The sequence below is a fragment of the Balaenoptera ricei genome, chromosome 5 (assembly GCF_028023285.1).
Source record: "Balaenoptera ricei isolate mBalRic1 chromosome 5, mBalRic1.hap2, whole genome shotgun sequence".
NCBI lineage: Eukaryota > Metazoa > Chordata > Mammalia > Artiodactyla > Balaenopteridae > Balaenoptera > Balaenoptera ricei.
The window spans coordinates 79,787,409-79,814,111 of NC_082643.1; the positions used below are offsets into that span (position 1 = coordinate 79,787,409).

The 26,703-nt window shown below is 39.3% G+C and overlaps 1 protein-coding gene across 1 annotated transcript in view; it reads right to left on the reverse strand.

The window, feature by feature from the left end:
• PGM2 (phosphoglucomutase 2) overlaps positions 1-26,703 on the reverse strand; it is a 43,261-nt gene that overhangs the window by 11,747 nt on the left and 4,811 nt on the right. The window contains exons 3-13 of the mRNA XM_059923213.1: positions 23,048-23,154; positions 19,477-19,561; positions 17,719-17,802; positions 17,409-17,602; positions 14,771-14,960; positions 13,175-13,272; positions 11,541-11,721; positions 11,357-11,450; positions 9,737-9,866; positions 8,813-9,002; positions 5,261-5,394 (exon numbers count right to left, since the gene is read on the reverse strand). Coding sequence (XP_059779196.1) covers positions 5,261-5,394; positions 8,813-9,002; positions 9,737-9,866; positions 11,357-11,450; positions 11,541-11,721; positions 13,175-13,272; positions 14,771-14,960; positions 17,409-17,602; positions 17,719-17,802; positions 19,477-19,561; positions 23,048-23,154 — 1,487 coding nt within the window. The remainder of the gene's footprint in view (positions 1-5,260; positions 5,395-8,812; positions 9,003-9,736; positions 9,867-11,356; positions 11,451-11,540; positions 11,722-13,174; positions 13,273-14,770; positions 14,961-17,408; positions 17,603-17,718; positions 17,803-19,476; positions 19,562-23,047; positions 23,155-26,703) is intronic.

Sequence of the window (26,703 nt, forward strand, 5' to 3'; positions counted from 1 at the left end):
CCAGACTCATCAAGAAAAAGAGGGAGAGGACTCAAATCAATAAAATCAGAAATGAAAAAGGAGAAGTTACAACAGACACCGCAGAAATACAAAGCATCCTAAGAGACTACTACAAGCAACTTCATGCCAATAAAATGGACAACCTGGAAGAAATGGACAAATTCTTAGAAAGGTATAACCTTCCAAGACTGAACCAGGAAGAAATAGAAAATATGAACAGACCAATCACAAGTAATGAAATTGAAACTGTGATTAAAAATCTTCCAACAAACAAAAGTCCAGGACCAGATGGCTTCACAGGTGAATTCTATCAAACATTTAGAGAAGAGCTAACACCCATCCTTCTCAAACTCTTCCAAAAAATTGCAGAGGAAGGAACACTCCCAAACTCATTCTATGAGGCCACCATCACCCTGATACCAAAACCAGACAAAGACACTACAAAAAAAGAAAATTACAGACCAATATCACTGATGAATATAGATGCAAAAATCCTCAACAAAATACTAGCAAACAGAATCCAACAACACATTAAAAGGATCATACACCACGATCAAGTGGGATTTATCCCAGGGATGCAAGGATTCTTCAATATACGCAAATCAATCAATGTGATACACCATATTAACAAATTGAAGAATAAAAACCATATGATCATCTCAATAGATGCAGAAAAAGCTTTTGACAAAATTCAACACCCATTTCTGATAAAAACTCTCCAGAAAGTGGGCATAGAGGGAACCTACCTCAACATAATAAAGGCCATATATGACAAACCCACAGCAAACATCATTCTCAATGGTGAAAAACTGAAAGCATTTCCTCTAAGATCAGGAACGAGACAAGGATGTCCACTCTCACCACTATTATTCAACATAGTTTTGGAAGTCCTAGCCACGGCAATCAGAGAAGAAAAAGAAATAAAAGGAATACAAATTGGAAAAGAAGAAATAAAACTGTCACTGTTTGCGGATGACATGATACTATACATAGAGAATCCTAAAACTGCCACCAGAAAACTGCTAGAGCTAATTAATGAATATGGTAAAGTTGCAGGATACAAAATTAATGCACAGAAATCTCTTGCATTCCTATACACTAATGATGAAAAATCTGAAAGAGAAATTATGGAAACACTCCCATTTACCATTGCAACAAAAAGAATAAAATACCTAGGAATAAACCTACCTAGGGAGACAAAAGACCTGTATGCAGAAAACTATAAGACACTGATGAAAGAAATTAAAGATGATACCAACAGATGGAGAGATATACCATGTTCTTGGATTGGAAGAATCAACATTGTGAAAATGAGTATACTACCCAAAGCAATCTACAGATTCAATGCAATCCCTATCAAATTACCAATGGCATTTTTTACGGAGCTAGAACAAATCATCTTAAAATTTGTATGGAGACACAAAAGACCCCGAATAGGCAAAGCAGTCTTGAGGCAAAAAAATGGAGCTGGAGGAATCAGACTCCCTGACTTCAGACTATACTACAAAGCTACAGTAATCAAGACAATATGGTACTGGCACAAAAACAGAAACATAGATCAATGGAACAAGATAGAAAGCCCAGAGATTAACCCACGCACCTATGGTCAACTAATCTATGACAAAGGAGGCAAAGATATACAATGGAGAAAAGACAGTCTCTTCAATAAGTGGTGCTGGGAAAACTGGACAGCTACATGTAAAAGAATGAAATTAGAATACTCCCTAACACCATACACAAAAATAAACTCAAAATGGATTAGAGACCTAAATATAAGACTGGACACTATAAAACTCTTAGAGGAAAACATAGGAAGAACACTCTTTGACATAAATCACAGCAAGATCTTTTTTGATCCACCTCCTAGAGTAATGGAAATAAAAACAAAAATAAACAAGTGGGACCTAATGAAACTTCAAAGCTTTTGCACAGCAAAGGAAACCATAAACAAGACGAAAAGACAACCCTCAGAATGGGAGAAAATATTTGCAAATGAATCAACGGACAAAGGATTAATCTCCAAAATATATAAACAGCTCATTCAGCTCAATATCAAAGAAACAAACACCCCAATCCAAAAATGGGCAGAAGACCTAAATAGACATTTCTCCAAAGAAGACATACAGACGGCCACGAAGCACATGAAAAGATGCTCAACATCACTAATTATTAGAGAAATGCAAATCAAAACTACAATGAGGTATCACCTCACTCCTGTTAGAATGGGCATCATCAGAAAATCTACAAACAACAAATGCTGGAGAGGGTGTGGTGAAAAGGGAACCCTCTTGCACTGTTGGTGGGAATGTAAATTGATACAGCCACTATGGAGAACAATATGGAGGTTCCTTAAAAAACTAAAAATAGAATTACCATATGACCCAGCAATCCCACTACTGGGCATATACCCAGAGAAAACCGTAATTCAAAAAGACACATGCACCCGAATGTTCATTGCAGCACTATTTACAATAGCCAGGTCATGGAAGCAACCTAAATGCCCATCAACAGACAAATGGATAAAGAAGATGTGGTACATATATACAATGGAATATTACTCAGCCATAAAAAGGAACGAAATTGAGTCATTTGTTGAGACGTGGATGGATCTAGAGACTGTCAGAGTGAAGTAAGTCAGAAAGAGAAAAACAAATATCGTATATTAATGCATGTATGCGGAACCTAGAAAAATGGTACAGATGAGCCAGTTTGCAGGGCAGAAGTTGAGACACAGATGTAGAGAATGGACATATGGACACCAAGGGGGGAAAACTGCGGTGGGGTGGGGATGGTGGTGTGCTGAATTGGGCGATTGGGATTGACATGTATACACTGATGTGTATAAAACTGATGCCTAATAAGAACCTGCAGTATAAAAAAACAAACAAAACAACTAATACTAAACTTTCATTGGGTTATTTGTATGGAAACATGTTAATATAAATGTTTCAGACATTACATGAAATTTCTAAAAATCTTATATTTGTATTTGTATGGAAATATGTATGGAAATATGTTAATATAAATGTTTCAGACATTACATGAAATTTCTAAAAATCATATTTGTATTTGTATGGAAATATGTATGGAAATATGTTAATATAAATGTTTCAGACATTACATGAAATTTCTAAAAATCTTATATTTGTACTTGTATGGAAATATGTATGGAAATATGTTAATATAAATGTTTCAGACATTACATGAAATTTCTAAAAATCTTATATGTTCTGGTATAATGTTATAAGTAATAATCCTATTTATTACTTTAAAATGTATATCTCAGAAATAACTAATTTTCTTGTCAACTGCATTATTATGAACTGTCATCAAATCTTTAACCGTGGTCATTTTTAAGTCTTTTGTCATTTACAGACAGTTCTGGGTGTACTCTGATGATTTTGCAAATATGTTCCTATAAAAGGGTTTCATCTTCAAGAAATACATGGAAAAGACTCTGACAAGTACAGGTTTCTGGTAACGGACTGTACTGCTGAACTGAATGAATAAGCATTTTCAGAACTCTAATGAAAAACTGATGAACTCATAAAAGTGCTAACAAAAGATCAAGATGAAAAAAAAAAAATTAATTACATGGGACTGAGTGAACTGATGAGGATGAGTATAATTTTTGTGACTTTCTGTCTGAATTAAAAAAAAAAAAAAAAAAATTCCACAAGGACTCAGAGGCAAAGAATATACAAATCAATTTTCACTGCAAAGTAAAGGAGCTGTTACAGTGGAGGATTACTGGACTGAATGTCAATACTATGACATAGTATGAGTGTGTTTCATGTTTGGTAATTGCAATCATTGTTGCTTTTGTTGTGGTCATCCATGTACAATGCTTGGTGTCAGTCGATTTATCTCTTGTAAAAATAAAATACAGTGTGTGTGTGTGTGTGAAAAAAAAAAAAAAAAAAAATAAAGTATTTCCAAAAAAATATAGCATTCGAATTTGAGATGTGTGGTAAGTGTAAAATACTGTATAGATTTTGAAGACTTAGTGTGAAAAAAATTTTTTAAAATATCTCATTAATAATTTTTATAGTGATTACATGTTGTAATGTTAATATTTAAAATACTTAGTTAAATAAATATATTATCTGTTTCTTTTCACTATTTAAAATTGTGTCTAGGAGAAAATTTCAAGTTGCATATGTGGCTCACATTTTATTCCTGTTGGACAGCACTGACTTAATTCACTTTTTAAAAAAATTTCCTGCTTTTTAAAAAATTATTTTTATTTATTTATTTATTTATCTTTATTTTTTGGCTGCGCTGGGTCTTCATTGCTGTGCACGGGCTTTCTCTAGTTGTGGCGAGCGGGGGCTACTCTTTGTTGCGGTACATGGGCTTCTCATTGCGGTGGCTTCTCTTGTTGTGGAGCATGGGCTCTAGGCACACGGGCTTCAGTAGTTGTGGCACGTGGGCTCAGTAGTTGTGGCTTGCGGGCTCTAGAGCGCAGGCTCAGTAGTTGTGGCACACGGGCTTAGTTGCTCCGCGGCACGTGGGATCTTCCCCGACCAGGACTTGAACTCCTGTCCCCTGCATTGGCAGGAGGATTCTTAACCACTGTGCCACCAGGGAAGTCCCAAATTTCCTGATTTTGAACTGTATTCTGAATAGAGAAATGATAGCTAAGTGACTGTTAAATAGGTGTATAACATGACATTTACACGTGCTAGCTACATGTACCACGGCTGATAAAGTTCAAAATGTTACAGGTGTTGGAAAGTGACCAACTCAAACCCTTAACCAAGGTCACAAAACACGACCCTGAAGCTATCAGACCATCGGCTCTTTGGTGGTAAGGACTCGTTCTGCTGTGGCTCTTCATCTGCCCCAAGACCCAGCATGACTTACACACAATAGGTGCTCAAAGATATTTGTTGAATGGACGTGTAATGCATTTTAATTTATTGTATCAGAAACACGGAGAAAAAGAGAAAAAGTCATTGGTGCCAGCCTCAAATATAAAGTACTAGAAAAAGTAAATTTTATTATTATTACTGAAATTAGGAATGAAATTTTCCCATACAGGGAAGTTTGGGGTAGAAGGAAATAACCAAGTAGGAAGTAAGCACTCTTGTCCCTAAACGCTCAAGGGCCTGTTACTGTCACAATAGTGCTGCAGGTTCTGAAACAACATTCCTAATTAAACCACATATTGGAAAGATAAAATATTTTACTTAGCGTCTGAATAGAATTTAGGAAGTTTAGGGAATAAATATCACAGCAGCTGCCATCCATAGCATACCTATTTCCAGGGGGGGCGCGCAGTTCCGAATAGTACTTGATTTTGGGCTCTGTCCCACTGGTCCGAATGGTGGCCACGCCTCCATTAGCAAAGGTAAAGGTGATCATTTGGCTGCTTTTACTAGTAGGGAGAACCTAGGAATTAATTTACACGTTATAAATTTAAGTAGTAATAACATAAGCTGTTCTTACCTGACTAATATTTTCCCCTGAATAAGCAAGAAAGTAAATGCAAAACAAAGAAGAAAAGAACATTTTTGAGGAAATCAGAAAATGTACTCTGTGTAAATGAAATAAGTAATAATACGGCAATTTGTGAAAATTAACTTTGTATATTACTTTTTACCTCCATGGTTCTATTAAAGCTACTAAAGTTTTACTAAAATTGAAGCACATCATTTCACAAGAAATTGCTTTAAACCGATTAATAATGCATTACCAAAACCCCACAAAACACTAGGCTTATTTCACTTTCAAGGGCTTCTGGTAGATGTATTCTTAGCTGATTGCTCTCCAAACTCCACTAAAAAGACTGAAGCATTAAAATCAAAAAACACACAAGGGCAAAGAGGCAGCAGCAGTTGAGGGGGTTGCCAACTAATCGTGGCAGTCAGAAACCAGGTGGAGGGGCAGAAGTGACCTGATGGAACACAGAAGAATGACCTCGGAGCCCCTGTAGCAGGCAGGTAAGAACCGAGTCAGCATGTTCTGCAGGGCCCTGGTAAAGCTCACTACCTGGGGCACCTGGTACTGCAAAGGCAGGCGTGAGACAAAGGAGCTATTAGATCCTCCCAAATCCCCATCTTCTGCCCACGTGGTCAACCAACCACCTCATCAGGAGATGGTTTAAATCTCTGGTGTAATTGAACCAGAAGGGCTCTCAGAAGCTGGGGACGCTGGGCACCATGGAGGGCAGGGCACGGAGAAAACTTAGAGTAAGTCAGAGTCTGCACGCTGAATGCTCAAACCCCTCCTCCCAGGTCCGCGGCACCTCTCCACCACTTCTGGGGCCTCAGCATCCCAGCTTATTACCCTCAGGCAGGAGATTAGGGTGGGAGTGAGGCGTCCCCAGGAGACCTTGAGGGAAATAAAGACAATACAGAGGAAACAAGATCTGCATTTTTAAAAAGCTATAATTAATATCCTTAAGAGAGGTAAGATATAATACACATGAAACAAGAATAAGATGTTACTTTTAATAAATGAGAGAAAAAGAGCTGAAATGTTCAGAGAAGCATTGAAAGTTAATGTTGAGGTAATCTCCCCAAAAGTAGGAAAGAAGGCTATAGATGGACAGTGGGAAAAAAGAAACACGGAAAGTAGAACATCACTCCAGGAGTGTCAGCATCTAAGAACCTGTCAAGAAGGACTTGTCAAGAAGGTGAGAACAGAAAATGCAAGGGAAGAGGTGACTTGAAAAACAACCATCCAGCATCCTTCTTTGACAAAAATCAAGAGAATTTCTCAGAACTGAAAGAAATGACTCCATAGATCAACAAAGACCAACCAAGTATCCAGAAAAATGAATGAAAAGAGACCCATACTACAAGCATATCACTGAAATTTTAGAACCCCAAGTTTAGCGGAAAGTTCCTAATGTCTTCCCATGGAGAAGAAAACAAATGGCACGGAAAGGACTGAATGAGTATGGTGTTCTCATCCCTGAATGCAGCACACAGCAGGTCCCAACTATTTCCTGAGTGAATGAATGATGGATGCTCAACGGCTTAACAAATACAGAGCAATGCTTTCCAAACTGTGAGTCAATAAAGCGTGAGGGTAGAGTAAGACATTTTCAGACCTAAACACGTCCAAAAATTTACCTCCTATTCATTTCTTCTCAGGAAGCTACTAGAGGATGTGATTTAGGAAGATAAATATAAAAAGAGGAAATCATGGGGTCTAGGAGCAAGGGACCCACCCCCAGAGAGTGGTGAAAGGGCATTTCCAGGATGACAGCTGGGCGTTCAACCCAGAGAGCAGAAGCCTCTCCCCAGAGGAAGGGACCAGGAGGGAGGCCACCGGAAACAAGATGGAACCAACAGTCCAGGTTGAAAACCCTACTGAGAGGTATTTGAAGGATGTGGGAAGAACTGGTGAGGGTTACATAGAAATCCACACAAATGAAAGCACAAAGCAGCTATTAATTACAGGAAAAATAATTCTCTATACAAAGTAAGGGGAACCTAATCATAGTACACTACTCAGCTAAGCAAAAAACAATAGTTACCAGTCATAACAATACAAACATGGAATCTGATGTCACCAAGAGTTGTGGTATAAATGTACTGTGAGGACAGGGGAGAAGAGTCGTGAATGCTGGAAGTGTAAGAACTAAATCCCTATCTCCATAATAGAAAATTAATAAAGTCTAACACTGATAAGTCATAGTATCACCACATGAGCACATTGTTTAGAAATCTGGTGGTAAATACCAGGAGAAACAACTAAGAGGGAAGGTGGTTGTCTTGGCACATGGAAATGAGACGGCAGGAGTCGGAACTGCCATGTTTAATCATAACATTTTTAATACTATTTGCCTTTAAAAACATATTGTGTGCAGATGTAAATTAAAAAATGTAAAAAGGTGAATATCAAAGCAAATGTCCATGTGATGAATTGGGAGATTGGGATTGACATATATACACTAATATGTATAAAAGGTATAACTAATAAGAACCTGCTGTATAAAAAAATAAATAAAATTCAAAAATTCAAAAAAAAAAAAAAGGCAAATGTCCAGTATCTCATAAGGATATTCTTACTCTCCTTCCTCTACCCCCCTGCCATAGTTAGCAATACTCTTCTGCCACATTTGAGCCTTCTTTTGACTCCAGTGGGGGAATCTACATGGTAGGAAGAATGCAAACTCATGCTTTACAGCTAACAACTCCTATATATTCAGAGAACAGGGTAAAACTAAGGAGGAAGCAAGCAGTGGTTCTCAAAGTTGGACCAGTAGCATTAGCATCAGCAGGGAACTTATTAGAAAGGCAAATAAGGGGTGGGCTGCAGCACTCAGTGTTTTAACCTGGCCACCAGGTGATTCTGATGCTTTTTCAAGTTCAACTGCTGAAAGAGAGGAAAAGCTGGGTTTGGAATCAGAAGACCCAGATTCTATCCCGAGCGTCACCAATTAGCTGTGTGACCACAGGCAGGTCTTACACTTCCGAGTACAGTCGTCCCTCGGTACCCGTGGAGGATTGGTTCCAGGAGCCCCCCCCACAGACACCAAAATTCATGGATGCTCAAGTCCATTAGATAAAATAGTGTAGTACAATCGACCCTCGGTATCCGCGGATGTGAATCCCTCAGATGATGAGGGAAGACTGTATCGATTTCCTGCTGTATTAAACCACGGCATTGGCTTACATGACTAGTGAGAACCCCTTCAGTTTCAGCTCATGATTTTTAACTATCTATATATTTTGATAGCTTATTTATAATAATGCCTAAAATCAGCTTCAATTAATTATATGATTAAGTTGAGCTATTCAAAGTATAGTCAAAAAGTAAATAGAGGCGAGTTTAATTGATAAAAGACATTACTTACAGCTTTTTTATCGGGTTGGCTATCATCATAGCCAGTTGTAAGGTCCCTAATGCCAGAAATTTCAAATTTGCCACAAGTTTTTGGGTAATTATTCTTCCCATCGTAGTTTCTAAGGTTTTCAAATAATTTTTTAATAGTGCCTTGATCGTGGCAGATGAAATACGAAGCTTTGGTGATATGGTAGCCGTACCTATCAATACAAACACAATTACATGCAAAATGAGGAACAAATAATTCTGCACAGTGTACACTGAACATGTATCAACCAGTATATTCTAAAACAAATAACCACGACTAATTTCAAAGGAATAATTCAGCATTAAAAAAGAAGTCCAACATTATAAAAGAGGTCCAACAATCTACCCCAGCGATCGCTGAACTGCTCTGTGGCCCTCAGCCTGAATTTCTAAGTAAAAGTTTCTCTATTGGAACGTAGCCACGCCATGCCCATTACCTTATGTATTGTGTCTGGCTGCTTTTGCACTACAAAGGCAGTGGTGAATAATTGCTTTAAAGACTAAACAGATGTTTTGTGAACACAGTCTTTTTTGACATTGGACACTTAAAAATCACATTCTTCCCTTAGCCATTTCTGCAACTAATGTTCTCATTTGTTAAGAATCAATGTCATCATGAATGGTAATTACTATTAAGTAGTTAAATATCAAAAGGAAAAGGTGATCCCTTATTTAGTTTTTATAGGCAATAGAATTCATAACCAAAGTAAGGACATCAGAAAGAATATTAGTATCTCATGCATAAGAACAGAGTAAAACATTAAAAAATATTACTACATGTGGGGATAACATGTTAACTGTATTTATTGTGATCATTTCACAATATAGATATACATTGAATCACTGTGTTGCACAACTGAAACGAAAGAAAAATTACTTCAATTTAACAGAGTCAATAGAAACTTACTCAACATAGATGGCCTTTAGCTGCTGAGACAAAGACAAATTCTTGGTTGCTAGAAAGCTGGCCAACTCTGCACTTATGACGGCGGCACTGACTCCATCTTTGTCCAGAACGAAAGGGCAGCACATATATCCTGCAGAAACACGTGTCATACACACACCCTGAGGAGTAGGTCCCTTTACACACTGTGTGTGCACACATCTATATGCTCCCTGCCTACTGCATAAGAGGTTGTCAGTATGTAAATGCTTCTCATTCACCACCATTACATTTAAGAATCTAGGCCAGTGCCTAGCACATAGCAGGCCTTCAAGAAGTATTTGCTGAGGTACAAACTACTATATATAAAATAACTAAGATACAAGGATGTATTGCACAACACAGGGAGTGTAGCCGATACTTTATAATAACTGTAACTGGAGTATAATCTATAAAAACATTGAATCACTATGTTGTACACATGAAATTAACATAATATTGTAATTCAACCATGCTTTAATTTAAAAAAAGAAAAGAAAAAAAGAGAAAGTATTTGTTGAATAACCTGTAAGGAGAGTCTGCCTCCTAGACAAATTGTACTCATTTTCCAGATGTAGACCAAATCCCTCTAGCTCACACAAAACTGTTTCCAGTTGTTCTAGTCAATGCTTATTCTGTCTTCTCCGAATCCTCATATTTCTTACGAGTTAAATGATTCATCTTGACACCTAGCCTATACTCTTCTGTGTGGTTTCTAACCAGATCCATATAAACGGCTGTAGGCTAAGGTCAGTGTCATCCATTTCTTTCAGTCAGTGTGCAACTGATACGCAATAAATATCTGATAAACAAATATAAGAAAATCTTTTTTTTTTTTAAATAAAAAGCTATAGGAAGGCCAGGATTGCAGTTCTGAGAGCAAAAGAGCAAAAGTTGAGCTCTTACACACTTCATTCAATGAATTAGTTCAATGATGACCCTGTGTCTATGTTGCAGGGAACGTATGAACCGGAAGAGTATGTATTATATAATGAGCATGATGTACAATAACTTTCATTAAACAAAGAGCTAAAACAGCCCCAGCCCGAACATCTGCATTTCACGTTTCTATTGCTAGCTCTCCTTTCTTGCTCATTGATAGTGATCATTTAAGACAAGTGTTTTTCCATCATCCTGGCTGGTTCTTTCAGGTGACAGTCACTCTGATGAAAGTCCCACAACCATGCCTTGTCCTTTCTTCCGGACAGATCTCTGCAGAGCACTCTATGAGGGGGAGTGAACTATATTTGGCCTGGATATCAATACCATAGTGAGGAAATATCATAACTCCCCAAATAGGAGGATTCTGCAGCTACTACAGCCGTGTACAGAACATCACTGTTTACAATTATCTGGGCAAAGGATTCACTTCCTGACATGAATGGCTTGGTTATTTGTGAGATATTCTTTTCAGCTAAAAAAATCTGTGATGCCAACTTTGGGGTAGGACAGTTCAGCATTTGCTGAGCATCACAGAAGAAAAACAAACTGTGTGTTCCTGTTTCACAGTTAATCTTTTGAACCCAAATCCAAATCCACATCTTTGCCCATTTATTTGCATTCTATAAATTAACTGATCCCAGGATCATCATGATCAACTCTTACCAATAGCTTCTTCAAAAGCAAATAAGACATTTTTCCCCTGGTCTATTAGCTGTTTGGCTCGGTTTCCCATCCACTTAAAGCCAGTTAATGTTTCCTAAAAGGATAATCCAAGAGAGAAAGAAATGCCTTAGACCTTCTACAGAGCAAAAGAAAGAGAAAAGAGCAAGTCTCACAAACACCTTACCTCGAAGTGAAAGCCCTCCTTTAAGGCAATGGCCTGCAGGATTTTGGAGGAGACGGTGCTGGACAACATATATGTGTCTTTGAGGGCGCTGTGATCTTGGTTCTTTTCTTTCCAAGAAGTAAAGAGCCACCAGCCCAAGAGGGCCCCCAACTCGTTGCCTGAAAACACTCTCCATTCACCACTGAAAGAAAAAACAACTTATGCACAGCAGTGATCTCAAGAGAGATCACTTAATTGTGTAAGTAACAATGAAGGACAGAACAATTAAGCCAAACCAGGCTGAAAGCAGCCTCTGCAGGACTGTTCTTGTTATTCTTGTTTAAATAATAGGCCAGAAGCGCGACTGCCATTGCACAAACATCCGAGCAGCTACCGTGTCTCAGCCTGTTCGCCTAGACAAACACCCTGTCTTTGAAGAGCGTATAAAATAAGTACATCAGCGATGACACAGAAATGCTTTTATCTCAGTCTTTGGCAAAGGCTTTGGTTTTAAACATAACAGAAACATGCTGTCAAGATGCCCCCCAAGGACTTCCCTGATGTTGCAGTGGTTAAGAATCCACCTGCCAATGCAGGGGACATGGGTTCAAGACCTGGTCTGGGAAGATCCCACATGCCACGGAGCAACTAAGCCTGTGCGCCACAACTACTGAGCCTGCGCTCCACAACAAGAGAAGGCACCGCAATGAGAAGACCACGCGCTGCAACAAAGAGTAGCCCCCGCTCTCAGCAACTAGAGAAAGGCCCGCGCGCAGCAACGAAGACCCAATGCAGCCAAAAATAAAAAAATAAATTTATATTAAAAAAAAAAGATGCCCCCCAAGTATAACAGTTTGCATATCTCAATTTTCCGCTCAGCTTTGCTGATTCTGAGAGAGAGACTGCTTAGCATTCCTTAAGATCCAGCGCGGTATTCACACAGTCAGGACACCAGAGAACAGGCTTGCAGCTTATGTTCCTGTCTGTAGGTGGCTACAAGTACACCTCACACTTCAGCATGTAGCACCTTAGCTTAAATTTCTAAAACCTGATATAGAATTGAATCTGTTTTGTTATCATCGAAAATCCTAACACTTTGACAGCACCCCACCATCTCCCAAACATCACATAGGCTGTTTGACACCCAAAACTGCTTTCAATTTCCCCCCCTTACCTACCACTGCTCTATACAAACTCTACAGTCGCACTTGTCTTAAGCATCGTCAGCGCCCCACAGGCATCTTCCCTGGTCTGTTCAACCTGAATTCAACATCGCTTTGAAGGTCCAGCTCCTCATCAAACCTTTTGCCAAATGCTGAACTGTAAAGGCAGCAACAAAGTACTCTGCCCTCATTAGGCACTGAGTCATTAATTATAATAAAAGCAATGATAAAACAGGGGACGATAACAAATAGTAATTTCAATTCTAAATACATACTGGGCTGGTTTACTCTGCAATGTGCTTGCTGATCGTGTGGCCCCCGGATCAGTACTTGCTCTATGTTAGAGGATCTGATTGAGGTTCAGCGAGATGATCATTTGCAAAATGAATGGGAAATATTTCCAAATAGGTCTGGTCTCTCCAGAAACATTTTACTGCCAAAGATGTCACCTTTTATATTTTCCATTATGTAGGTAATCACAATTAATTGTACCTGTCTTGCTTTTCTGCTACAGCAAGTCTGTCAGCATCTGGGTCGTTTGCTAAAACGATTTTGGCCGTGGTTTTGTCAGCCAAAGCAAAAGACAAAGTCTGAAAAAGAATAAGAAGAGAAAAGGTCATCCCAATCAAGAATTGAGCACAGGGCTTCTCTGGTGGTGCACTGGTTAAGAATCCGCCTGCCAATGCAGGGTACACGGGTTCAAGCCCTGGTCCGGGAAGATCCCACATGCCGCGGAGCAACTAAGCCCGTGCGCCACAACTACTGAGCCTGCGCTCTAGAGCCCGCGAGCCACAACGACTGAGCCCGTGTGCCACAACTACTGAGCCTGCGTGCCACAACTACTGAAGCCCGCGTGCCTAGAGCCTGTGCTCTGCGACAAGAGAAGCCACCACAATGAGAAGCCCACGTACTGCAACCAAGAGTAGCCCCCACTCACCACAACTAGAGAAAGCCCGCGCGCAGCAACAAAGACCCAACGCAGCCAAATAAATAAATAAATAAAATAAATTTTTAAAAAATGCTTAAAAATAAAAGAAAAAAGAGTTGAGCACATTCCAGTCTTTAAAAATGTTCAGTTCTTTAAGAACTAAAAGAGGTCTTTCCCCAAACCAGGGCTGAATTTTATTTCTGGAGCTGGTCTTGGCTGGTCACATATTACTTCTTGAGTCAAAGGTCAGATAATGAGAGCATCAACACATGACCCACATGTGCCCATGGGATTCACCCCACATCTGACAGTGTGTGTGGCTGGACTGGTATTTCCAGGCCTGGGTCTGTGATCAACCTAACAGACAAACCAAAATAAACCGACTCTCTGGATATCATTGTTACCCGAACCTTTAAAAAGACTAAAAGGAACCATAATTTAAATGGCACTTCTTCGTATCAGAAAAATATCAATTGAGGAATAAAAATCACGTGATAAATCTCCATTCTATTACTGTTTCTTTTTGGCATTAAGAAGAACAGTAAATTAACTTAAAATTAAATTGATTAAACTGAATGTAAAGCATCGTTTTAAGTTTGCGAGCAATTTCAGCTCTCACATCCTGATGCTAAGACATCTGATTTGAAAGTTCCTTTAAGAAATGGATGACTGGGCTTCCCTGACGGCGCAGTGGTTAAGAATCCACCTGCCAATGCAGGGGACATGGGTTCGAGCCCTGATCTGGGAAGATCCCACATGCCGTGGAGCAACTAAGCCCATGCACCACAACTACTGAGCCTGTGCTCTAGAGCCCATGAGCCACAACTACTGAGCCCGCGTGCCTAGAGCCTGTGCTCCGCAACACGAGAAGCCACCGCAGTGAGAAGCCCCTGCACTGTAACAAAGAGTAGCTCCCGCTCGCCGCAACTAGAGAAAGCCCTCGCGTAGCAACGAAAACCTACTGCAGCCAAAAATAAAATTAAAAAAAAAAAAAAAAAAAGAATTTAAGAAATGGATGACTAATAAATATAAATATTTCCAATGATGAAATTACTTTTTTGTTCAGCACAATGAAAATGCATAAAAACATTTTACTCAATAGTAATAGTTTTGAATTATATTCAAGGTAAATTTTATAATTAAAAAAAAAATCAGGTTACCAAGACCCCTTTTCCCTCTTCAGGATTTGGGTATTTCACTGTTGGGAACTCAGGATCGGGATCCTTCTGTTCGGGAACAGCCTCGGGAGGAACAAAGTCAAAAGCCTTGAAAGCCGACTGCACGAAGCTGTGACCCACGCCATGGACGGAGGTGTGCACAAACTTCACCTTGGTCTCCCTGTTCACAGCCCTAGAAACAGACACATGGAGAATGATAAAATATGCAAATATGGCTCTCAAAACTGGAAGGACTGCAAAATATCAAGGAACCAGATTCCTAAGGATGTAAGGTATCAAAGTAATAAGAATGTATAAGACAACTGAGTATCTTTCTAATTCCATTAAAAAAAGAAAACTTATTCACTCTCTTTCAAACATACACCCTCCCCCAACACATTCAAGTTTAAAATTTTACTCTGTAGTTATTTTCCACAAATTTACTTACTTTTGGATTTTATTTCATGCTACAGCTTTCACAGCTGGCCCAGTGGCAGTACCCACCCATGGCAGTGCCAGTAAATACTCTTTACTAGCTTCACACGTTTCAAAGTGTCCCTTTTAACACAATGTGATGGAACATCCCATACATGGATGCATAAAAAATAAAACATTTTCTTTGTCAAGTAACAATCCTGTTTGGCAAAGTGCCCTGACCTAGGGACTTAATGTAGAATAAAAATGAACATCAAAATTAACAGCAGATTTCTCTCCAGACCCCAAGCTTGGGGAGAATCCTTAAGAAAGCATCTCTTGTGATCCAGGCTTCGGGGAAGTGAACATCCACCACCATGGGAGGGACACAAAACTCCACCCAGATGTTTCTCCCCCATCACCCCTATAGGACAAAAGCCTTAATCTGTAGGGGAAAGGGCAGCAACACCATAGCCATAGGAGGTGTTGGACAAGGATGCATGATTTATAACCAATTTGAAGATGAATAAAATATTAACATACCTTAAAAAAAAAGAAAAAAAATTAACAGCAGAAGTTATAGAAAGGTAAACACAAGATGTTAAAAAATTCCAATGATCTGACTGCTAGATTCTTAGGTTACTGCCCACTTCTTTTGGCAATGAATAAATGAACAAGGTCTTCCTTAAGACAGTAGTAGTTTAAAACAAACATACCCTTGAAAATAAAATGCATCTAGAAAAATAAATATGCAAGATTAGTGAGAACAAATCTGGAAAAAATCTCTTAGATATTAAAGTGAATTATAAAGCTATCACGATTAGAACAGTTTAGGCCTAGATATATAAAGGCAGATTAAAGGAACAGAATAGAGTCCAGAAGTTGATCCAATTTGAAATGGGAAATATATATGAGAAGTAGTAAGGCTTAGTGGTTAACATGATTTAGAGACAGACTCTAAATTTAAATCTTGGAGCTCTGCCACTTATAAGCTGTGTGACTATTGGTTATCTTCTTAACCTCTCTGTGTCACAGTTTTCTCATCTATAAGATGGCAATACACTAGAACCTACCCTCAGCATTACTGTGATGATTAAAATGAGATTAAATTAATTAGTACAAGTGAAGGGACTGTAGCAGTTATCTGATACATAATAAGCACTCATATATCATGTTAGAAATTGTTAGATTAAAGGTGATATTTCCAATCAGTCAAAGAAAAAAGAGATTCTTTAGTTTAATATGTTGTTACAATTGCAACTTTTTAGAAAGAACCTAATCTGCTTTCCTACTTCATGCTTCATACAAAATTAAAAATCACCAACAACTCAAAAGATTTAAACATTGCAAAATGTAGACATGAAAGCCAAAGCAAAACAAGAGTTGTGCTTTTTTTAAAAAATAATCTTGGTATAGTGAAATCTATCTATAGTGACACAAAACCCAGGAATCAGAAATTAAAAGTTTCAATGAAAAAGTCCAAAGGTAACAACAGAAGGGAAAACAATATTTGAAATAAATGAAGTTTAGTTTTCTGTACAAGCAAAGAGGTTTTACAAATGCAAAAGAGGAACAAATACACAGAAAAATATAGGTTAAATAAATACTAAAAATATTCATAATTAAAGAATACAAATAAAGTTAGGTATTACCTTCATGCAGCAAACTGGGAAAGAGGAGAAATTTAATACTTAGTATAGGTAAGAATGTGTGGATCATATACTATTATCACATACTGTTGGTGGGAATCTCAGCTAGTGTAACACTTCTGGAGAGCAATTTGTTAACCGTTATCAACTTTGTAAATGCATATATAATTCTGATGCCTGCAATGTATCTTATGAATACACTTGTGCACACACACACACACACACACAAATATATGCATATATATGTATATACACATATACATATACATGAATCCACAACAGAGGTTAGCAGCCGTGGCCTGTGGGCCAGCCACCCACTTTTGTAAATAACATTTTTTGGAACACAGCTATGTTTGCATGCGTTCATTTCTGTATGATCTATGGCTGCTTTCCTACAACAGCAGAGTTGGGTAGTTGTTAACACAGTGGCTCACAAAGCCCAAAATATTTGCTATCTATCTTTCTAAGAAAAGCTGCCAGCCCCTCATCTATAGCCTCTAAAGTCAGATGCAGCTACAGTATATGTACCAACTGAGGAGAAAATTTAATGAAAACAGAATTTGGCTAAATCCATTTACCTGTGAAAACAGTATTTTTTAAGGTCTTCAAAGTAGTCCTTATTGATGGAAGCACTTGGGTCATGAAAGAGTGGACTGCCATTGATTACAGAATCGTCCCAAGCTTGAGGCCATGGCTCTAGATTTTCTTCAACAGCCTGGGAAATCCCTTTATCATGAGGAGAGATGATCTGAGCCCCGTTATCCCAATAGACCTGGAGAATGCAGGAACATATCCAGATGGTTTACAGTTCATTCCCTGTGCTCCCAAACCATAAAGGCACAGGATTCATACAGAAGGACATAAGTGTGGAGAGAAAAATAAAAATACCTTGTAACCATTATCCTGCTTTGGATTGTGAGAGGCAGTTATCATGATTCCAGCACAAAGTTTCAAATGTGATACTGTGTAGGGCTGTAATACAGTAGGAAAGGAGAACAGTTTTAAACAAAAAATTAGATATACTTAAAAGGTCTATCATATATTGTACCATGTTCCCTTTTAATAAACAGCATATATAAACATCATATTGTGTCATACAATATTTTTGTGCCACATCCAAGCAGTACACTCTGACTACCTTTAGAACTAACTCACTGCTCAAAATTAAAATAAGAAAGGTGAGTATTTTCCTAGGTGTCTTCTTATTCTGTCTTCTCCTTGGTAGAGCTAGAAAGCTCTCCACACAATATGATGGTCTGATTCTCCACTGCACATTCTTTTAAGCCTTCTGCTTGGGACAGCAGCTTATGGATTCAGTTTATTCCCTCCAGCTGCTTCCTCCGCTCTTCTTCCCCTGATTTGCTTTTAAGGAAAAGGTTGAGGAAAATGTGGGAGAAATGGAGAGAGCTCTCACAGCTTGTCATTTATCTCCCACTCCAGGTCTGATTATCCCTCTCTTACATCTCTACTTAGCTCCCATCTTTACAAGACTACTTCCCCAAGTGGGGAGAGGGTAGGCTTATGCGCCCCGTGGCTGCACATGAGATTTACTCTACACAGGCATCCTGAGATTCTACCTGCCCATTCGCTTCCACCCTCCCACCAAGAATCACTGTGGTCACTTGTCCCCCCCTAGGAGTTATCTCACAGTCCCCAGGTTTCCTGGAGCAAAGAAAAAGGGAGAATCACTCCACCACTTGGGCAAATGACCATGAGACACTCATTTAATTCATGTCTGATATAAAAGTAATAGCTATCAACACTTACATAGTACAGAAGACCAATGATGCTTGAACACATTGCAATTTTTCCATCAAACAATAAAATTTGAACCACATCTGGATGTGACATTGAGTGCCTACTGGGATATTTACAATCTAGGAGGCGCTACACCTACCTGTCAGTGCACTAGAGACAGTAAACACAAAGCTAGTGGAGCTTACTTTTTTATTTACACACTCTCATTTCTACTTGATGGAACTAACTGCATTCAAACCATGTTTTTGGTTTAGTATCTAAAAACATTTATGCTTAGCATCTGGCTCCACTCTTTAACAGTTCTATCTACTTAAAAGCAACAGCTGTCACAGTCCCTATTGTCCTTTTCTTTAGATTCTGCCACAATAAGAATTTGATAAAAATCTTACTAAAACATGCCAAGTATGCTTCTTATACTGGCCATGAATAGGATTTAGAACGAAACATTTATATAAAAAGTTGGTGCACCAACTTGTCAAAAATTTTCATGATAAGACATGGTTTGAGTTGAATTCAGATTTAGACCCAAGAAGTTTCCTAATTGGGATAGCTGGGAAAAAAGAATACAAACCAAATTAAAAAGCAAACAGACAGACAAACAAACAAAAGACATTTTGCTACCTAGCTAAAATATCCTTCAAATGCAAGTAAAAGAAAAATTGCATTAAAAAAAAATCAATTCTGATGAATCAAAAGTTGAATACCAGAGAATATTACTAGGATGTGGGAGGAACATTCCTGGAGAGGAGGGAGAATTCCTGATAAAAGGCAAGGAGCCCTTCTATCTTTCAAACACCTGAATCCCAAGAGCACTGAAGACTGTGAAACTCAGCCATGTCCCATCTCTGATTCCATGATAGGAAATTACAAGAGGAAAGAGTTACTTACCACAAAGGGGGTTGGGGTTATATCAGAAAAGAGGTACACAGGAATCCCCTGGCTGATAAACGTGGTTGCAGCAAGTCGGGCGAATCTGGAAATGCAGAGCGATGGGGGAGAAAAGGAAAGTAGAGCCATCAGGACTGTGGGTGACAATAAAGAAGGAAATTAAGGTGCAACCATTTCTTTAGACTGAGAACGGCAGCCAGATCGAAGAAAACGTTTATTATACTTCTGCTGGCAGAGAACATTAAGGCTGGAGGAACCTTAGGAGTCATCTCACTCCACCCCTTTGTTTTACAGAAATGGGACTAAAGCCAAGAAAGGACATATGACTTGTCCCATGTCCACGAGCCACTCAGCAGCTGACCCAGGGCTGCACCCAAGTCTCTCAGCTCTCCTCCATCTCAGGGGGTCTCAGCGGAGGGCGATGCTGTCCCCATGGGACAATTGAATCGTCTGGAGACATTTTTGGTTGTCACCAGGGTACAGCGCTAGTGGCAGCTAGTGGACGGAGGCCAGGTATGCTGTTAATCATCCCACAATGCACAGGGCAGTGCCCACAACAAAGAGTTATCTGGCCCAGTACCAAGTCACTTGGCAACAGTGCAGGGACAGAGAAACCCGAGTCTAAAGCTGTCACTATCCAGTATATGCCCTGAAGACTCGTATTTGATTCGATGTTGTCCTCTACAAAACATACGGCACATTGGTGTGTGTGTGTATGTGATATACGTGTAACACATATATGCATAGGACATATATATGACATATATACATCTTGGCTCCATTCAGCCCTTAGAAGAAGACTTAAATCTTTGACACTTCGACATATTTCTCAATTTCCACAGCACCTGGCTTTGGGCAGGACATAGAACATGGCACTGGGTCTTTCTTCATGCATGGAGTAAAGTACTTCATCACAATAACTGAGCAATTTACTTCCAATGAACACCACCACACTATTACAGGACTAAACAAACAAAATACTTGATCATTCTCCCAAATAGTTCTTGAGCACTAACTTCATGGAACACTATTTCGGGAGCTGGCTGGGGCAAAAAGAGGAGATCTTTAACAACTCAAGCGTTAAAATTCCTAGGATCAATAGTAATACGAAAATGATTTTGACAATTAAAAAAAATACCTCTACATAGGAGAAAGTCGTAAAAATAACGAAATTTAGCAAAAACAACTTAACTAAAAACCTGAATTAAATCCACACTGTATTCACTAGAAGGTACTGAAGTCACTTTTACCCTCATGAAATGTGTAGCATGTGTTCAGGCTGACTTTAAAGGCACTTTCTTAAAGCTGGCAAAGGAGACACTCAACATACCTACGATATATACATGATATATATGAATTAAGTTACAAATGTGCAAGAAAAAAGATTCAGTGTGTTCTCTGCATATACTTAACAGTTATTGCTTATGTTCCCCAACAGATATTTAAAACTGGAAGATTAAAGAACTAATCAACATTTCCTTAGGTAAAATTCTGAGACTGCAATAGTTTCCGACTCTTTAAGAAAACGTTGGGCTTCCCTGGTGGCACAGTGGTTAAGAATCCGCCTGTCAATGCAGGGGACACGGGTTTGAGCCCTGGTCTGGGAAGATCGCACATGCCGCAGAGCAACTAAGCCCGTGAGCCACAACTACTGAGCCTGCGCTCTAGAGCCCGCGAGCCACAACTACGGAAGCCCGCGTGCCTAGAGCCCGTGCTCTGCAACAAGAGAAGCCACTGTAATAAGAAGCCCGCACACCGTAATGAAGAGTAGCCCCCACTCGCCACAACTAGAGAAAGCCTGTGTGCAGCAACGAAGACCCACCGCAGCCAAAAATAAATAAATAAAATAAATAAGTAAGTTAAAAAAAAAAGAAAATGTCCATTTCCTCATCATGAGTGTTTTACCATACACTGGTTAGTAATTGTTACAACCTCTAAATATCTTGCTTGCTGTCGGTGATAGACAGCGACCCTGAGCTCCACTCCATTCCATTCTATCAAACTCTGAGACTGGAACCATAAAAAAATAGAATCAGTAACATCGGTCACTTTAAGGAACTGATATGGCCCCAAGGCCAGAGCAAGAAACAGCTGCACCTTAATTGACAATGTTAACATATATGAAAGATGTGTCAACCTGAAGCAGGGTAGTCAGTCTAAGGAGAAGAAATCTGAGAAGCTAAACAGGCAGTTAGCCACATATATTCACTGTGCATGCTTTGACCGGAGGGTCTGACCTGCTGGTAAAGCATGCTTATGATGTAATTCTCACTGTAAATCCACTAACTGAAATTGACAAACTGATATTCTGAGGTTTATACTACATTACTCTCTTGTGAATGTAGTTCATAAGCATCAGTCCTTGAGAGATACAGCGTCTCTCTTGCTTTATTGACAAAAATCACATTTTTGAGCCTGCAGCTGAAGACCCAATATTTTATATCACCCTGAGTTCAACCTAGGAGCTGATGTCATCTGGTATTTTGCCCTGGCCATGCTCCCTTCCTCACAGCCACACATTTGTTCCCATTAATGTTTCTCTCTTAGACTAGAAGCTACTGAGAAGCAAAGATTAGGACTCTATGAATTTATCCAGCACTGTAAAGTTATGAGACTTTTCACTAATATTAAACATTGGCATGTTCTTCCAATCTAAGAAACTACTAATATTTATACTCTGGAAAGATTAAAAAAATTCAACATAATAGAGGAAGTGTTCAAGAAAAAAAGAGGGTCATATAACGTGATTAAGAGCAGTGATTGGCAAACTCCAGCCCATTTTGTAAATAAAGTTTTACTGGAACACTGCCATGCCCATTCAGTCATGAATTGTTCATGGCTGTTTTTATGCTACATGGCAGAGCTGAGTGGTTGTGACAGAGACTGTGCAGCCCACAATGTGTAAGATATTTACTATTTGCCCTTTAGAGAAACAGTTTGCTGACCCCTGGTGTCAGCCTCTTTATGTTTAAAATTGTGTTGCCTTCTCTCACTTTATGATATTAGAGCAAAGAGATAAAAGTACATACTTTACAGGTTTGGTGAGGGCTAAATGAGTGAATACTTAGGTGCCTAACTCACATTCAGCACTCAAACGATTCTATCACCACCACCACCACCACCACCGCCATCACCACCACCACCGCCATCACCACCATCACCATCATCATCTGCCTACAGCTACATAAGACAGTCTCATTGGTTTGGGAATGTTACAAGAATGCAGCTTGCAATGGGCATTTAAGAATGGGAAGGAGCTCATGAGGCTTATAAATAGTGGAAGAAAAAAAATTTACATAAAAGGAAGAAAGTGAGAGGGAGAAATAATATTGCCAGTTAAAAAAATTACCTTAGATAGGTAATAAGTTCTAAATTGTCTAAATAATTTTATCTTCTTAACCCAAACATAAAACCAGAATTCTTAAAAGTTGCAAAAGAATCTACCCATCAGTTTTATAGTTAAGCAATGTAGCTGACAAACATATCTAAAGTCAACATATTGAAATGGTGATTACACCTAAAACTACAAAATACACTACAAAAAAATAGTTTCCGAAATATCTTTACATACCTTCTGCTGCTGCCTCCACTTGCTGGATGGGCTCGAGCATCACAGCTGATCACAACACCTCTTTGCTTAAGGTCACTGAATTGTTTTTCCAGGTATCTACAAAATCCCTAAAAAATACCCCATGGATTCAAAGAGTATACTATATGTTTTAACACACACACTATATATATATTATATATATACTGAACAATAGGAAAATAACAGCTGTATTTATTTTCTATCTGTATGTGTCAGGTAATATGTTAGACACTTAGTATTTATTATCACTAATCCCAGATCAACTTGGCCAAGAAACCCCATTTTACAGATGGAAAAGCTAGAACTCAGAGAGGCTCGGTGACTTGCCCAGTTTCAGATACACGAATAGCAGAGCCTAGATTTGTGCCTGGGTCTGGTTAGAGGTGGTTCAGTGCTGGGTTAAAAGCACACAGACTCTGTGGGCTTGTACTCTACCCCCACCTACGAGCAAATGACAAGTTCCTTAATCTCTCAGTGCCTCAGTTTCCTCTTCTGTAAAATGGGAATAACAATAGTACCTACTTCAAAGGGCTGTATGAGGGCTAAATGAGTTAAAACATGCCAAGTGCTGAGAATCCGACACCAAGGAAGCACTATGTGTTTGCTGTTATGAGCATTATTTTTACTGTCATTTTTCTTCAAAGCCTGTATTCATTTTACACTAGCCTAAAATGTCTGAGGACAGGGAGGTGTTTCAGACATTTCCACCTGCCCTGTACATCAGTAGGTAAAAGAAATTCGACAGTTAAGATTTCCACAGTTAACTGATCTAAACTTGTTCTGCTTGTGATATTGTTTTCAAGCAGGTAGGTCTTAAGGAGGCTCTATCAGTCCACCATTATACAAATTAAAATTGTGCAGAGTTTGGGCTATTCCCACCTGCCTAGAAATGGTGGAACACACAATTCCTGCATCTTAGTGGGTGCAATAACATCACATCAGTCTGAAATATGGAAGATTAGAAAACAGTGAACTTTGAATTCAAGAGGTTTAGATTACTGGACAAAATAGGTTTTATTACAGAACAAAAAGAACTCTGGTTGATTGGATTATAATGATGGTTCATACTACTTATTTCACTTTGATTGAAGGAAGTCTTATAAAAAGTTAATTGTAACTCTTATTTTTGGTAGGGCAATACTTCACAGCTTCGTTGCCAGAGTGATGCCAATTTAGAAAGCCTCCAGTTTTTCTTGTGCAAAAATACTGCATTGGGCATATCTTCTGAGGTTGAGGGATACGAGGTAATAAGAACACATGTGTACTGGTTCTGTGGGGTCCCCTGAGGGTACACAGAGGCTCACACTCTAAGGCTTACAACAGTGACAGCACTCTCTCCCTGGCCCAGGTCGACCCCTGTGTGTGGCCCCAGTGTTCAAGGGGGGCAAAAAACCATTCAGCCTTAGTCTAAAGTCCCTATCATCTCCAAACTGCTCTAAAAAACTCTGGGGCCTGCTGAGGCTGAGGACCTGAGAGCATGGCTAAGGGAAGGGGGCATGCTTTTTCCTGAGAAGAGACTCACTGAGGGATGGAAATATGATCATAGAGTGTAAGAAACAAACTTTATATACCTTCAAAAGGTCAAACTATGACCAATATGTAAAAGCTACAGAAAGATAGATTTGGCTCAAAATAAAGAAACCATTCTTTAATGAGAACGATCCAAAGACAGAATGGCTAATTCAGAAGACAATGAGTTCTCTATCACTGATGTGTAATGGCTCAGTTAAGTAACCTAAAAGGAAACTATAACCTCTGTCAATGAGGCAAACAGTACAAAAATTTCCCTCTAGTCTCTATCCTGTTTCCTAGTGGGTCGTTCTTGACTCACATGCATCTACTTCTTAAATACAACCAGATGAATTTGGGGGCACCAATAGGATGAGAGTTCCCACCAGAGACCAGCAAGCACGGAGTTTTCAGATGACTCCAGGCTCCAAGCTGGCCCACATGATGCCAAATGCAGCAGAGGTGAGGTGTCCCCACTGAGCTCCACCCACATTACAGATCTGTGAGCAAAATAAATGTGGTTGTTGTTTAAGACTACTATGTTTTGGGTGATTTGTTGTATGCTCTAGTGACCAGAGCAGAGGGCGACCTTATCCATCAACATGATCCCATGTTATCCATAAACTAGAACAGGATTCCCAGGCTCACTTTATTCCAAGCCTTCCCTCCAGAAAGATCTAGGGAGCCCTACTGCTTAACAGTAATGTGTTCCCGTGGCAACTCTGTACCCTTATGCAAGAGTTCCGTCTTAGAGTTTTGTCAGAACATGCCCAACTCTGCCTTTATGTTGGGAGGTACATGTAAAGTACACGTAATCACCAGTAGTCAATTTTCCCAATGTCTTATTTCCAGGAATTAAAGTGACCTTCAATTTTAACAAGTCTAAGCAGTTGAAGAAACAGAACAATCTGTTCCACTTCATTTCCCTCATAAACAGAACTCTCGACACTCAGCATCAGCTGTTTTATCAAAGGCTTCATCTTTATTCCTAAAAGTTGGGTCTGGACTCTAAGAGTAAAATTCACAAATGAAGGCAAGGGAACTCAGCAATAATTTCCACCTATGGTGTAAATTAAAACTAAATAGAACGAATAACTCTTGGTTATTCTGGCAGTTAGAAAAGCTTTTCAATGCTTGCATCTGCACAACCATAACATTATAAGAACACAGGAGTCGGTCAGCTTAGTTAGTGGATTGGCACCGGAATGAAAGCTCCATGAGGAAATCTGTCTGTTTCAGTCATTATTATATCCCTGATGCCTGGCACCCAATAAATCTCTGTTGAATGAATAAATGAACGAATGAATGAATTGCTGCATGAGTTTGAAAAGGTACTGCTTCAGCTGACTGTGCAAGCTTAACTTTATGGAGTAAACGTGTGATTCCCTGTGCCTAGGCAAACCCACAAGACTCATCCATAATTGAAACAAACTAGGTCTGTCAAATACAAAAGGAGCCTGGAGTTAAATTAATTAAACAAGGAGGCCATTGGACTGAGATGGTTTTAATGCCTTAGGAGCCTACTCAGCAAGCCAAAACCTAACCCTGTAAAAACCCCAAGGTTAAGAAATCGCAACTTAAGGACAGCCAATCACAAACAGCCAGCAAGGCTTTCCCAAATATGGCACCCGCTTGAGCTATAGCCAATCTATTAATTTCCTTGCTTTGCTTCTGCCTCTTCTCTATTAGTCTTTCCCCTAGTTCTTGTTAGTGGAGCGCTCTGAGGGGGAGCAGAATATGTGACCCCAAAACATGTCACTCTGGCATGTGGATCATTTTGAAATGAAGGCAATCAAGACCCAGCAGGCTGAAGAAAAACTTTCACCTCTTCCTTAACTACCTAGAAGAATTTAGATATGGAGCCTGATCCAGAAAGGGAACTTTTTTTTTTAAATTTTATTTTTATTTTTGGCTGCGTTGGGTCTTCATTGCTGCGCATGGGCTTTCTCTAGTTGTGGCGAGCAGGGGCTACTCTTCTCTGCGGTGTGCGGGCTTCTCACTGTGGTGGCTCCTCTTGTTGCAGAGCACAGGCTCTAGGCATGTGGGCTTCAGTAGTTGCAGCACGCAGGCTCAGTAGTTGTGGCACACGGGCCCTAGAGCACACAAGCTTCAGTAGCAGCGTGCAGGTT